General features: G+C 40.8%; 1 protein-coding gene across 4 annotated transcripts in view; it reads left to right on the top strand.

Annotated features, from left to right (window-relative positions):
* ZFYVE28 (zinc finger FYVE-type containing 28) overlaps positions 1-14,349 on the top strand; it is a 146,536-nt gene that overhangs the window by 80,750 nt on the left and 51,437 nt on the right. For all 4 annotated transcript variants that reach the window (XM_035324379.1, XM_035324380.1, XM_035324381.1 and 1 more), the window contains exons 3-5: positions 8,101-8,238; positions 11,095-11,297; positions 12,878-12,967. In XM_035324379.1, the coding sequence (XP_035180270.1) occupies positions 8,101-8,238; positions 11,095-11,297; positions 12,878-12,967 (431 nt within the window). The remainder of the gene's footprint in view (positions 1-8,100; positions 8,239-11,094; positions 11,298-12,877; positions 12,968-14,349) is intronic.

Consider the following 14,349-nt stretch of genomic DNA (forward strand, 5'->3'; position numbering starts at 1 on the left):
TTGCGGCTGGATAATATCCATAGACAGGCGTGGCGAGGGAGCAGTGGGTGTATAGATCCTTATCCAGAGCCACTTCAAATAAGCTGTGGCCAGCTGTAGGCCATTATGAAACCGCATCTTCAGCTGTACTGATGCAAATATTTGCAGAGTCATCCCGTGAACTTCAGCAGTGAAATGCCCTGGGTTACTGCGGGTGAGTGCACTGAGCCAGCTCGCTTATACCCTTTGTACGAGAAGCTGCCGGTGCCAAGAAGACATCCTGGCGCGGTCTGGAGATGGAAAGGAAAGCTGCAAAGTAGGGGAGGTTGGGGCTAGGCTTCACAAGCTGGTGTTGCTGCCTAACGGCTTACATTGCACAGCCGCCTTACGCTGTTTGCTGCCCATCTTGCAAAATGACTTATCTGAAGGTGTCTCCGATTATCTGACAACTTTAAGTGGTACGAGGGAAAAACGTGCCCTTTCATTCCGTAGTTTGTCTAAATTATATCTGCGCCGAAGAAAAAATTTTAAAAAGAAAGTCAGCCTTAATGAGCATCCCTTGGTGAAGAAGGTGTCTGTGAAGAGCTGTTAAATAACTCATAGGACAATGATGGTGTCATAGAGGATTGGCAGTGAATTATCTAAGAAATACTAATTGTATTCATTAACATTCTTGATAAGAGCAAACGGGGAGTATGTACCATAATCAGCGCGAACAGCGAGGCAGTTCAGAGGTGCGACATTTTCATGTTTGATTGCATCTGTCCACCGAAGAACATTTTCTTCTAGAATTAGGCAGAAATAGATCTCATTACACAAGTCAGATTAGACTAAAGCTGTAAGAAACTCCCAGCTGGATTCTGAGACCTCATGATTGGTTAGAAGTTGTCAAGAATCTATTCCTTATGTTTTTTTGCTAAATGATGTAAAGGTTGAACAGTGGGGATTGAGGCAGGAGTACTTTCAGAGAAAGCAATGGCCAAGTCTTTCTGGTCTGCTCAATTTGTTTGAGCCCTCCAGATGTCAGAGTAGTGACATTAGGGGAGGTCAGTGAAGGAGACAGCTGGGTAATTATTCACTTATAGGGAAGAAATTAACTTAAAGAAATCAAAATTCTTTGTCTTAGTGTTCTCAAAGTTTAGAAACTATACTAGACAAATATATTGTTTAACAGTAGGGGGGAGAAAGTAGGAATCCACAGCAGAATCTGGCCGTTCGGTAGCATTGGAACACTTGGGCGTTGTTCATTGATCTGTGATGAGGAGGAACCCCTGCTGGCGTCCTGATTTCTACCTTTTTGTCAGTTTTTATAAAACGTAACAGAGCTGCTGGGCTCTAGAGAAATTCCCATAAGGGCTATATTTAAGAGACTTGCTACAGGTTTAGGAAACCCAGAAATTCATGCCAGAAGGGCTGGGCAGTTGACTGATAGGTGAGCCAGCCAAGCTTTGTCCTCTTTTTATACATCCTCTTCCAATTTAATGGAAGTGGCGACAGTGTCAGTTTAAAAGAGAAGGGAAGTGCAACTGAGAAGAAAAACACTTTTTGATTGATTTAATTGGTGATTTCAAGATTGTCCCGAAATTCCAGACAATGAACGCTTTTGCTGCACTGTTTATCTCTGATAAAAGAGCCTTTACATTTTTTTTTCTGTGGAGTTTGATCTCCACTTCAGTTGTTTTGTAACTGATTGCAATATTTCTCATTTCGTTACTCCTAGTAAGCAGCAGAAAAGCCGTTTTCCTTTTCTGTTGTCTTCAATAACCAACGCAGGCTATGGCTGCAGATTCTGCATTTAATCTTTCTTTTCCCCCCAGAAGTTTTAAGTGATCAATGGGGTGGTATAACCAGGTAGGAAACAGATGTGCAGCAATAAGCCTTTTTTAATTAGTAAATAAAATGATTAATTGTGGCCTTTTTAAACTTGTCTGCTTTTCTTCTTTGTTGGAAAACTTTAGGTCATTTCTATTATTTTTGAGTATAGAATTATTGGTAGGGAGGCTAGAAAATAGAAAATGCTTGGCCATAAGCTGGGTCAGCAGTACAACTCTATCAGCAAACCAAGGATTTTCTTCCCTGTCTGCACTTTGGATTTGTATTTGATCTTACGTAGGGAGTGATTCATATTTTAAGATATTTTTCTTGGGAAAAAAAAGGATTGTAACAGCGTTTACTACTATAGTTGGAAATTTTAAGTTTCCATGTTAGCAAGCTTTTTTGTGTTTCTCTACCCCATGGCACTGGAAAGGCAAAGAGGAGGTGGCAGTAAGTCGTGGCAGCATTGCCCTTCTTCTGCTCTCAGCCTCTGCTGCCAAGTAGCTTGGAGGTGGTACAAAGAAGGTGGTGCCAGCTCTGTGCCAGGCTGAAGCTCTTGGGAAAGCTTGCAGTAGGTTTTGGGGCAGTTTTGAGATCCCTCTGCCATGCAGGAAGCCTGGTACTGTTTGTTGTAGCACATGCCCTTGTTCAGAGGGAATTATTGATCTGTGGCTCCGACGCTGTGTAAGGGGGATGTTAAGGTGCAAGTTTACTTACTGTGTTGTGTTCAAGTGTCTTTCAACACAAGACAAACATTTTAGAGCCTTTCTAGAAAAGGCTTGAGTAGTTGTAAACTGCTTTAAGAGCATGTCTGGATCCACTGTGTTTATCTGGTAATACCTTGTTTTGCTGTGCACAGTTTTTAAGTTCTTATTTCCCAGTAAGGAACGCTTGGCTGGAAAGCTCCGTGCTGAGAACCCAGCCCTTCAGTACAAGTTGGGGTGTTCATTTCAGGAAAGGCTGTCATGTCTATTATTAGTTAATGGCTTTTTGGTGTGGAGGAGTAAAACAGATTTTCTCTTTCTTATGACTGCATCAGGAATGCTGAGATTTTTGAGAGCTGAAAATGCTTTTCTCTGCGGAGAGAGGAGGATGCCCTGCAATGATACGGTACTTAGCGTAGTCTCAAGATGGTGGTAGTTATGAACAGCCCTTCTGTAAGTGGTGATTCCTCTTTTATTTGCTGAGAGCTATATTTGGGTGGGTAGCAGAAAAAGAAGGAAATTTAATTCCACGATTAGATCTTTGTGTTAGAAGCAGACACACACTAAGAGCAGATTTAAGTTAAATTTAAATGTAATCCATCAGAAGAGTGCTCACTGCCTTGCTGAAAATGTTGTTTCAGTCGAGAAAGAAATAAATCTTGGTTAAGCAACCAGTTGTGCTGGAAGCTACACGCAAGTATCTGTGACTCCTCATGTTTGAAAATTGGTGTGCCAGTCTTCACCAGTTCATGTGTACCCATCACTCCACATGGAGATACAATTATTCAGTGTATCTGTAATAAATTTTGAGCATATGCAGAAGGTGAGACCAACGTTTCAGTTAATAAAGCTGTGATAATTGGAGTGTGTAGTGCCCTCATAAGGATATTTCAGCAAGGCGGTTTGGGAAGAGAAGCTTTGCTGCAGTTCAGCACAAACCAGAACGATTTTTGTTGCTGATGCAGCATTTAAATGGCTAGAGATCCAAGTGGCCTTTCATTCGTGATAAATTTTGGAAGTGCTTTATAGTGTGCTAGGTTAAACTAAGAGTTACTGCCTGCAGTTCAGAAGTTACTTTTAGGAAGTGGAGCATCCAGGAGTTGGCAGTGGGAAATAATTACAAAGCTCATCAGGCAAAAAAAAAAAAAAAAAAAAAAGATTGAAAGGGGGGCCTTTGGCACCTGTACAAAATGGGATGGAGGGAATGCAGTGGAACCTGTTGCTGTCTGGAGACTTTGGCTCTCGGATCAGAAACAGCCCAGCAGGGACCCTGCGGGGTTCTGAAGCCAGGGATTTGGGTGTCCTTTTTGGGTGTCCTTTGAAGTCTTTACGTACATCAAAGCGTACCTCATTTGTTCCTGGTTTCCCCCGTTGATGTAAGTAACCCACAAACAGCTGAGTGCCAGCTAATTGCTTGAACTGGAACAGAATCTTCCTCTGTGTCCCTTTATGTCCTTTTTGTTTATCGGTTCCTTGTTTGTCTGAAGTGTGCTGTTGATGGGAGTCTGCAACGTAACATCAGGCCAGAAAAAGAAACAGAAAATTTGAAGGACATATTTCAATGAAGACACTACAATGCTGTCTGTTGAGCTCATGGCAGCGTTATCAGAGGCTGCGTTTCCATGGCTAGGTTCTGCAGTCGGGAACAGAGGTACTTAGCAACATGGGAAGTTACCTTCCTCTTGCAGAGGACCTCAGAAAAGTCATATTAAATATAATAGCACGGAAGGCCAGCATAGATTTTATCAAGGATAAGTACAGAAGGGTAGATAAGCCCGCCTCCTGTTGATTAGGCCTTAAGTACAATGGAGTTATTGGCTCTTCTTTTTGTACCTACCCAAAGGCTAATGCAGTCGCTGTTGGCTTTTTGCTCTGATTATTGAGTATCTGGCCAATTACTGCTGGGCCAAAAATAAACCAATTTTTTGTCCTCCGCTGCGGCTAACTGCATTCGCTGTCTGACTACCGCTCGTTATATTTCCTATCAAAGTAAGATATAAACAAGTGCTCTCCATTACATGAAGCACCGAGTTTTGTTTTCCAGGAAATGTGGAACTTGGAACCCATCCCAGAGCACAGCTCTGCGGCGGCTGGCCGTGGCACTGCAGGAAAGCCTGAGGAGAGCAGCTGAAACAAAAGCGCTCATCCCCATATGCAAATGAACCGGCAGATACCAGATAAAGCCACCAAAGGATACATTAACATCCGGAGGCTTTTATGTAGAAAGATAGATCAAGTGAAAGATTTACTACTTCAATTCCAACTAATTGATTTCTGTTGCTTAACTTAGAGCAAAAGCTCGGTGCTGCCATGTATCTGAACCCATTCATTCTTCGCTTACAAAGCAGAATACTGTAATTAACTAAATTGAATGTTTCTTGAAGCTCTTTTAAAGAAAAGACTAATTTGCTTACAATGCATTGGATGGTCTGTCTAAATTGGCTGGCATTCTTCCAGTTGCAAAGCAGCAGAGATTGAAAATCGTTACAGGAGCAAGTGGTGTGAATTTCCTGCGTAGGTTTCTCTGCTCTTAGGTGTCATAAGAAGGAGGAATGGAAGAGGGAAGGAATGAGATGGAGAATTGGTTTTATCGTTTTTGTTTGCCTTTTTTTTCCCCCCTGTAGTAGGATAAAATAAACCCCGTGTAGAGGCAGAGAATTTGGGAAATGACACATCTTGAAACAGCAAAAGCAGTTTACTTCATAGTTTTCTCAGCACCTTCACACTGAATATTAAAGTTTTGTCAACTGTCCTCTTTTAAATCTTCCAGTATCACTAATAGATTTGGCAGGAAAAAGTGCTCATCTCTTTCCTTGTGTTTTTCATATAGCTTCTTGTCAGAATGACCAGCTGCCCACGTGAAGCCAGGTAACTCTTGAAAAAGCTGCTACTAGTCCAGAGTACAAAACAGAACAAAATACACCCAGCCAAGCAACTGGTCTGGGAGTCCTGTTGCTTTACCCCATTTGCATAAACCTTCCTTTGATTTATCAGGAATTTTGAGTAAGTATGTAGATGATTATGAAATGGGAAGTCAATGTCTGGTAGTTGCTGTAAGATAAGATTGCATTTGGAAAGCAATGCATTAAAGTTAAAAAATATAATAATAAATTGGGAAGGCTTTTCAATACAGGTCTCACTGTCCTATTCTGTGCAGCTTTTGAGAGAGGCAAGACATAGAAAATTGCATTTACTATATTCAAATTCAGTGGCAAGTAAAATGAATTGGAATATCATGTCCTAAACTAAAATGGACTGGATTATTTAAACTCTGATATAATTCGATTCCAATGTAATTCCTTTGTGAGTCCTCTGCTTTTATATTTCTTCGCATTTCCTGCAGGTTTTGTAAAAATTCAACCAGTAGGGTTACTTTTTATCTCTGTATCACTCCAACGTTAAAAGATCTTTGCAACCTTGTATTAATTCCCTGAAAACAGAAATTTCACTTTTTTTTTTTTTTCCTGGTGTGCCAAGTTGTATTGCTCGGGTGCTAATATGGGAGCTATGGACAAAGCACCTGCTCCTGCAATACATGAGGAATAGCTCATTTAAAATAGATGACGAGCGACTCTTGACTTACCACGGTTTCCAAGTTATAATCCTCAGTTTCATTCTTTGCTCTGTGACTTTGGGTAGGGAACTAAACGGTTTAGGAGCTGATTTCCTTATGGGACCTACTTCCAAAACATTTTGGTTTCCCAGCTAGATCGAGACTATATAACGCTGTGAGCAGTTCAGAAATGGCATTCCTACTAATCATTTCATCTACACCCGTGTTTTGTAGAACCGAGCAGGAGGAAGAGAGGGGAGGAAGGAAAAAGCAGTGCCTTGCTTTTGTCACCTTGCTGCTACATAGGAATTGGTATTCCTTGCTCATCTCTGTTTTACCCTGGGGAGGTGGTGGCAGCCTTGCTGCTCCATGGTCCTGGATGCCAGTGCCGAACCAGGGTGCAGCATCTTCCTTCTGCTCTGATGTCTGGGACTGGAACTTCAGTTCCCTTTACCAGGGAGAATTGTGAGGCTGCGTTTTCTCAGTTTCTTCAGTGGGCATCTCTTTGACTTGGGATCCAAGTGCTCCATGAGTCCTGGCAGCACGCTCCTACCCAGCAGAGGGAGGGGTATGGCTCTAAAATTAAGCATTACACAAGGAACAGCCTCAGCACAAGGGACGACTCTTCCAGTACAGCTTCTGCCCCTGCGCCTTCACTTCGTGCCCATCTCCGCAGGGTGTGGGACTGAATCCCCATCTGTGTTCTAAATGTTGAGGGGATGTTTGTTTCTTTGAACAACTTAATTAAAATGATATGTTACTGCACGATACACTTACAAAATACTTCTGGGTAAGCATGCTTTAATAAGTGCAGCAGTAGATGAAACGCCTTATGCCAATGTGGAATAAATTTTGCCAGTCATAATTGGTTGATTATTTATTTTATGAAGGCCACTGGAGCTACAGGACTGATATTGGTATTATTTTGCAATCTGCACTGAAATTACAGAAAACATGGATTATTTTTTTGAACCTAGAGTAGGTTTTTTCTCAGTGGGAACACACAAAAGAGGCAGGTTTCTTTAAAATTCTCATCTTCTGTTATTTTCTTTTAAGTGCACAGCAAGATAAAACAGTGCAGCTCAGACTTGAAGCGATTCTGCCTGTTAAACAGTTCTATACATGACAGATTTGTTTTTATTTGTTTGAAAAATATTTTAAGTAGAATGTGAATTCTGTAAATAATGGCAAAAGCATGAGACAAACAAAGCATCTTTAATGAAAGCACTCAGCCTTTCCCGTGCTCTGAATCTACCTTTATTATGGTAATCAAATTCCTTGCAGTACCCAGCGGGGGTATGGGAAAATTATCTTTTCAAGTAAACGAGTGCAGGTTATTTACCGCGTATCAAGAAGCTGCTTAGAGGGCTTTGATCTCTGTCCTGCTGCAGAGGCAGATCAGAGCTGCTATTAAACACTATCACACTCGGGCTGTGTCCCCATATCCCCCCGGGTGGTCCCGGAGGTGAGGTGGCACAGCGCCCACCAGCCCTTTGGAAACCTCCTCATCTGTATTTCCAGGGCGAGCTCACGTCCACTCAGCCCTGACGATCGCAGCGTAAATCAATTTCTGAGGCCTCTGGGGTAGTTTGCAGGGCATTCTTTTTAGGAAGAATGAAATGCCCGTCGCTGGGACTGGTGAGAGGAAACGAGAGGGATCTAATTTACTTGTACTTCTCACTTATTTACTGGTATCTTGCAGATAGGTAGCTGCAGGTAAGAAGCTCTTCAAATCATGCCTCCTTACCAGAAGTCCCACTGAAGTATGCAAAGTTAAGCAAAGCGAGTCTGAGAAACAGCCTCTAGGAAAAACAAAACAAAACAAAAACCAACAAAACAGTCTCTCTAAAAAAGTGAAGTTTGTCATGCTTCCTTTTTTCACCAGCGGGATGCTCGGTGTGTGTTTGCGTTACGTTCTTCAGTTGCATTCTGCATTTGCCAAGTCACTTATTTAGTTGGAGTCTCACTAATAAAATCTGTTAAAACTTTTTATTTAAAAGCGTGCTTACTTTGGGAACAGTATACATGTTATCCTATATTTTGCTTCAGGATAATGTTTTGAACATCATAAATCAAATCATGGATGAATGCATTCCTCATGAACGGGCCAACCGAGACTTTTGTGTTAAGTTTCCAGAGGAAATACGCCACGACAACCTTGCAGGACAGCTTTGGTTTGGAGCAGAAGTAAGTCTCTCATGTTTCTGTTACTTGGGGCTAACGGGCAGGTTTTTATGGCATAAAGCTTGCAGTTGGAATTTAAAGTGCACCCTGAGACATCTCTGAAAATGGTCCGTATAATTACAGAACAGTGGAAACAGATGGAGAACTTGCTGTAGATGTGTAATGGAAGGGGATTCTTTCACTATGTTTCTGATTATTGGATGCAGATTTATTCTTATAATTCTCTCCAGTCAATATGACCACCTTTTAAAAACTGTTCTTTTAAAATTAGCATCTGATTTGTATTCTTGATGATTTTTATCCTGATAGGCCATCTCACATCTCATGCTTTGAAAGCTGTAGGAACAAAGAGATAGAAGGAAATTTTCTTAGGAGAAAAGTTCTCCTGCAAATCTAAGTGCATGCTTAGTTTTATTTTGATGTCTATGTTATGCTATAACTCATATTAAACATGCAAAGTTTGTTCAGCTGACATTTGTTGCACTTAATTCACATTTCACAAGTATGCTGAAGATACAGTGGGTTTTGTGCGAAACACCGAAGCCCACTTTCCTTCTCTTGCTTGGTTTCTCTCAAAGACCTGCCTCCACAGCAGCCTGTTGGAACAGGGGATTTTATAGTGAATAAGCCTTAATTAATGTAATCAAGGGAAGCCTGAAGAATCAGGAAAAAGGCTATGATATATAAGATGCTTATTCATTAGTGCCGATATTTGTTGGCTAAAAAAAAATCGTGGCATCTTCAAAGATAAATTTAGTACCTTCAGGTCTGCTGGCCTGAAGGTGACTTTAAGCATCATGCATTTGTTGAGGTGAGGAGGAAGTTGTCTAGACATCCCAGCACACAACAGCACCTTATGTTGTTATTTTCAGCTTTGCATCTATGCTATTTGAAACAATTCTTCAGCTCCTGTTGTTAACCAGTCTTTTCTCCACTGATTCCTCCTTTATTTTTAAAGAGCATGATCTCCATTAGCAGTGCCTATCTTGTTCAGTCCAATATACCCCCATGTGTTTTGCTTCTGAAAACGTCTTTGACAGTAGTTAATTGTAAGCTCCTTGGAGCTGGAGAAATTCTGGGTAGCATTTATTGAATGAATTTGTGATGTCAATGTTTTATAATCCTGTGCTCAGCAATAACAGCAGCAGTTTTTCTTCTCATTATGATGTGACCTTCCCTACCTTCATCCAGATGGCACCCAGCTCTGTTTTAAAATGCTGAGGGAATCTGCCATGTTGTCTTAATAGCACCTCCTTGGTAGCTAGGGAGGGCAAGATGAGGGTAATTCTTCATGCAACCATTCATACTGAATCCCTGTGAATCCTATTATCCTTTTCTCCTCTAAGGGACTAGCAAACTGGGATCGCAGCAACAACCAAACGGGAAAAACCCCAGCCAAGGCAGTAACTTCTCTTTGAGTGCATGGCAAAAAGTGCTCGAGGGAATCACTGAGATGGCCAATATCTTTAAAAACAAAAAAACTTCCCCCCTTATTTAGTGTTTGGGTTACGTGAGCATTTAATCTTTCCAAATCAAACTTCCACTGTCCCTGGTCGGAGCAGACCTGTTGGTTTCAGAGACTTGAATGTGTGCAGTGCTGAAGTTATGCTGATTCATGCCCCTGCAGACACTATCCTGTAAATGCACATAGCAAGGAAGACTGTATGGACAGTTACAAATACATGCCTAGGTGTCTTTGTCAGTGCTGTCACTCTAAATCACCAGTTGAAGAGTGCCTATCAGCAGGTAAGGCTTGCCTTATCCATATTTTTCCACCAATGCTGCTTTGGCTGGTAAGAGGTAAGAACATGATCTTCTCTGAATGCACTTAAACACAAATCAGGCAGCTGAGCAGCGGCTGGGACCACAGGTCCTCCATCCAGGGCTGTAACGATGGTTTCCCTCCCTGCAGGGGAGAGGGGGGGGATGCAGAGCTGCAAAGGGAGATCAGAAACAAATAATATGAAAACAACCTTCTATGTTTTCAGTTAAAAAAAAAAAAAGTTTCCTTTAATAAAATACAGCAAGTATGACTTGTGTCAGTGCTTGTTGTCTTCCAAATGTATCTGTAAAGGAACAAAACCAGCAGCAAAGATATTTAATAACATATTTTAATAGCAAGATTTTGAAAAGTGTTATATTAGTATGTTAATGTGTAAAAATATACATTTAATGTCTTTGAGCTGGTTAGAGGAAGTCAATATGTAACTCCAGGACCAAGGAGTCTCTTAACTTGCTGTTTTCCAGAAACTGGAAGGGAAGAATCACTGTGAACTGTGATTTTTGTCTGCTTGATTGCTTTTTAATATTCTTTCCTGTAAAATATATTCACAGCTTCAGTGGGAGACAGGATACTGGATCCCTTGTTATATGGTCAGTGTGGCTGTTCTTGTTGCAAAATGCATCAGTCACAGAATGTCTTTCCTTTTTGTAAGGATAAATTTATTTGACAAAATGAAGCAGTCCAGCTTGAATTGAAACAGTCCATTGATCGTATTTTACCTGTATTCATGTCCCTTTTCTGCAAGTAATCCTTGCACACACACAGGATATATCCTACTGAAGATGATTGCCTCACTAGTAGGAGTAGAGCTTACTGTAGGTTTGTCTGCCAACCTTCCTCCCATTCTCCTATCTCCCTGACTGAGCTACTCCCTGGCCTTTAACATGGAGACTTAGGATTCTGAACCTATCAGTCTTAAATCTTCCAGTTGTTTAATAATTAGCAACAAATGAGGCTAAGCACTGCCCATGGTCAAAGTATCCAATATCTCATCTTGTGCTTTTTTTTTTTTTTTTTTAAAACATAAAAGTAACATTATACAAAATAATAATTTCTTTCTCAATGTCTTTTCATAGTGTTTGGCTGCTGGTTCAATTATTATGAATCGTGAAATTGAGAGTATGGCTATGAGACCGTTGGCCAAGGATCTTACCCGCAGCCTAGAGGAAGTCAGAAACATCATACGTGACCAGGCCTTGCGGGATTTGAACCTCTACACCGAAAAAATGAAAGATTCACTCAAACATTTTGATGTCCTTTTTGCAGAATTTGAATTAAGGTAACAGATTCTAAGTTAATGAGCCACTATAGCTGTTGCTTGGCTCTGTTTGTTTGGAAGTTGGATGTTTTGTTCTGTTTTCCTTTAATAGAAAAAGCATTATTTTTTGTCATGACATTTAAATTCTTCAGTAATGTGTTGTATTGTTAATTTTTCCCTGCCAGCATAGCAATAATAAAAAGAAAATTAAATAGCTTTTTAGCAATCAGCATTTGCTCTCCTCAAGTCAACTGTAATCTTCCATTTGCATACTGGCATATGGCATTTGAGGGAGGTTTTCCAAGACACAAAAGAAAGCCATAAGTCTCTTCCCTTAATGTTTTCTTTGTCAGAGGAGAAGTGACAAATAAGAGACATTAAAAAATATTTATGATAACAAATAGTCTAGAGATTATGAGGTTTTGTTCTGTCTCATGCTTAGAGATAAAAGCAAGATGCACTGAGTGAATTGAAGAAGGCAAATTGAAATCTGATGAAGGAAGTGCTTTTATACATGAGCCATAATTAAACTCAAGAACGTATTGATTTCAAAAATTCTGATGGAAAAATGGCTTGGAGGCTTATGGCAAAAATAAAATAACTGCTTTTGGGGTGAGAAAAAATAACTGCTTGTTGGGTCAGAGATCCTGTTGACCAAGTCTTGTATTGTGCTGCATAATTTAATCCAGTTTCCTGCAAGTCTGTTAGATGTATGTGGTGCTGGGCATAATTAAAGACAGGATACTGGATGAGATTATCTATGGATTTAACATGATACAGCAATACAGCAATAAAAAAAAATATTTTACTCAGATAAGTCTTTTTCTGATTCAGAAAATCATAATTATGCTCTTATATTGAAAAACATCTCAACTGGAAACACGGATTAAAAAATGTGTGCAGACATCAATGGCAGTCAGTAGCTGGTTCTGGACAATGCCTGCACACACTTTCTGACTTGTCCATAGCAGCTGTACATCCAACAGTTTCATCTGGCATTGTTTTCCAGAACAACTTTTTTCCTTCTTGTGTTACCTGTAGTCCACAAGGGATTGACTGGAAACACCATACTTCTACTGGTGTTTCTTGCCTTGCCCATTAGCGCTTTTGCATGTAATTCCATGTAGAAATGAGGCCACCGTTTAAGTCTCCCAGATTATCTCTCCGCTGACTAACTGAATTTCAGTAATTCAATTTCAATTGAAACCTTTCAATATAAAACGTGTAGTTTAGTCAGTATTTTTTCCCCAAGAAATGCAGTGTAATCTTTTCTATTGTCAAGATGCATCAATAAAGATCCTTCTAGGACCTGCATCCCTGTGCCATATAGTATTAAGTTCTGATTGCTAAATGTGTGTAATTATACCTATAAATTACTACTGAGTTCCATTACCTCAATATGCAATAAGCAAATGATCTTAATTTCATACAGATTCTTAACATTTACAATTTTTCTAGTTAGTGCTGCCAAAATAAATATAAAATGGTTCAGGAAATGTTGTGTTTCTAAGATGTTTTGGCCTAGGTTTATTTTTACTTATGATCCGATTTGTTAAATCATGTAAAACAGGAGTACATTAATTATTTTATAATCTCTGTAGTTATGTGTCGGCCATGGTACCCGTGAAGTCCCCAAAAGAATATTATGTACAGCAAGAGGTAATTGTACTATTTTGTGAAACTGTGGAGAGGTAAGCAATTCAATTAACTATTAGATTTTCATTTCGGTGTTTACTTTCAGTCTGAACATGTATAGAAATACCTTACCTGTAGCCATTAAAAAACTTCATAAAAATATGTGGCATTTAACTTTTAAATATCTAAGTACAAACTTAAAAAGCATTAGCAAAAGCCTTTTCTTTTTGTTGTTAAAGAAAAGGTAATAATACTGTAATATTGTTGGCATAGGTGTGTAAATGAAAACTAAGCATTTAAAAGGGCTGAATCTCTTTAAGGCATCAACATGTAACATTATTTCAGTAAAGAATACCTGGGGAGATGATTCACATCATCTGCCAAACTCCAGTGATTATCATAAATAGGGGAAGAGCAACTGACATCATCTACCTTGACTTGTGCAGAGCATTTGACACTGTCCCCAGTGATATCCTTGTCTCTAAATTGGAGAGACGTGGATTTGACAGATGGACAAGTCAGTGCGTAAGGAAGTGGCTGGATGGTTGCACTCAAAGGGCTGCAGACCACGGCTCGGTGTCCAAGTGGAGATCAGTGATGAGTGGTGTTCCTCAGGGGACCAGCACTGTTTAACAGCTTTGTCAGTGACATGGACAGTGGGACTGAGTGCACCCTCAGCAAGTTTGCTAGTGACACCAAGCTGTGTGGTGCGGTCGAAATGACAGAGGGTAGAGATGCCATCCAGAGGGACCTTGGCAGGCCTGAGAGGTGGGCCCATATGAACCTCATGAAATTCAACAAGGCCAAATGCAAGGCCCTATACCTTTGCAAGGGCAATCCCAAGCACCAATACAGGCTGGGCAGAGAATGGAGTGAGAGCAGCCCTGAGGAGAAGGACCTGAAGGTGTTGGTTGACGAGAAGCTGAACATGAGCCAGCAATGTGTGCTCGCAGCCCAGAAAGCCAACCGTGTCCTGGGCTGCATCAAAAGCAGCGTGGCCAGCAGGGTGAGGGAGGGGATTGTCCCCCTGTGCTCTGCCCTCCTCAGATGCCACCTGGAGCACTGTGTTCAGCTGTGTCCCACAGCTGAACACAGGAGGACGTAGATACATTAGAATGAGTCCAGAGCAGGGCCATGAAGATGATCAAGGGGCTGGAGCACCTATCCTCTGATGACAGGCTGAGAGTTGGGGTTGTTCAGCCTGAAGAAGAGAAGGCTCTGGGGAGACCTTAGAGCAGCCTTCCAGTACCTGAAGGGGGCATACAGGAAAGCTGTGAGGGACTCTTTGTCAGGGGGTGTAGTAATAGGGCAAGAGGGAATGGCTTTAAACTAAAAAATTGCATGTATAGATCAGATATGAGGAAAAAATTATTTACTGTGAGGGTGGTGAGGCATTGAAAGAGGTTGCCCAGAGACACTGTGGATGCCCCATCCCCAG

Source organism: Oxyura jamaicensis, chromosome 4, assembly GCF_011077185.1.
Source record: "Oxyura jamaicensis isolate SHBP4307 breed ruddy duck chromosome 4, BPBGC_Ojam_1.0, whole genome shotgun sequence".
Classification (NCBI taxonomy): domain Eukaryota; kingdom Metazoa; phylum Chordata; class Aves; order Anseriformes; family Anatidae; genus Oxyura; species Oxyura jamaicensis.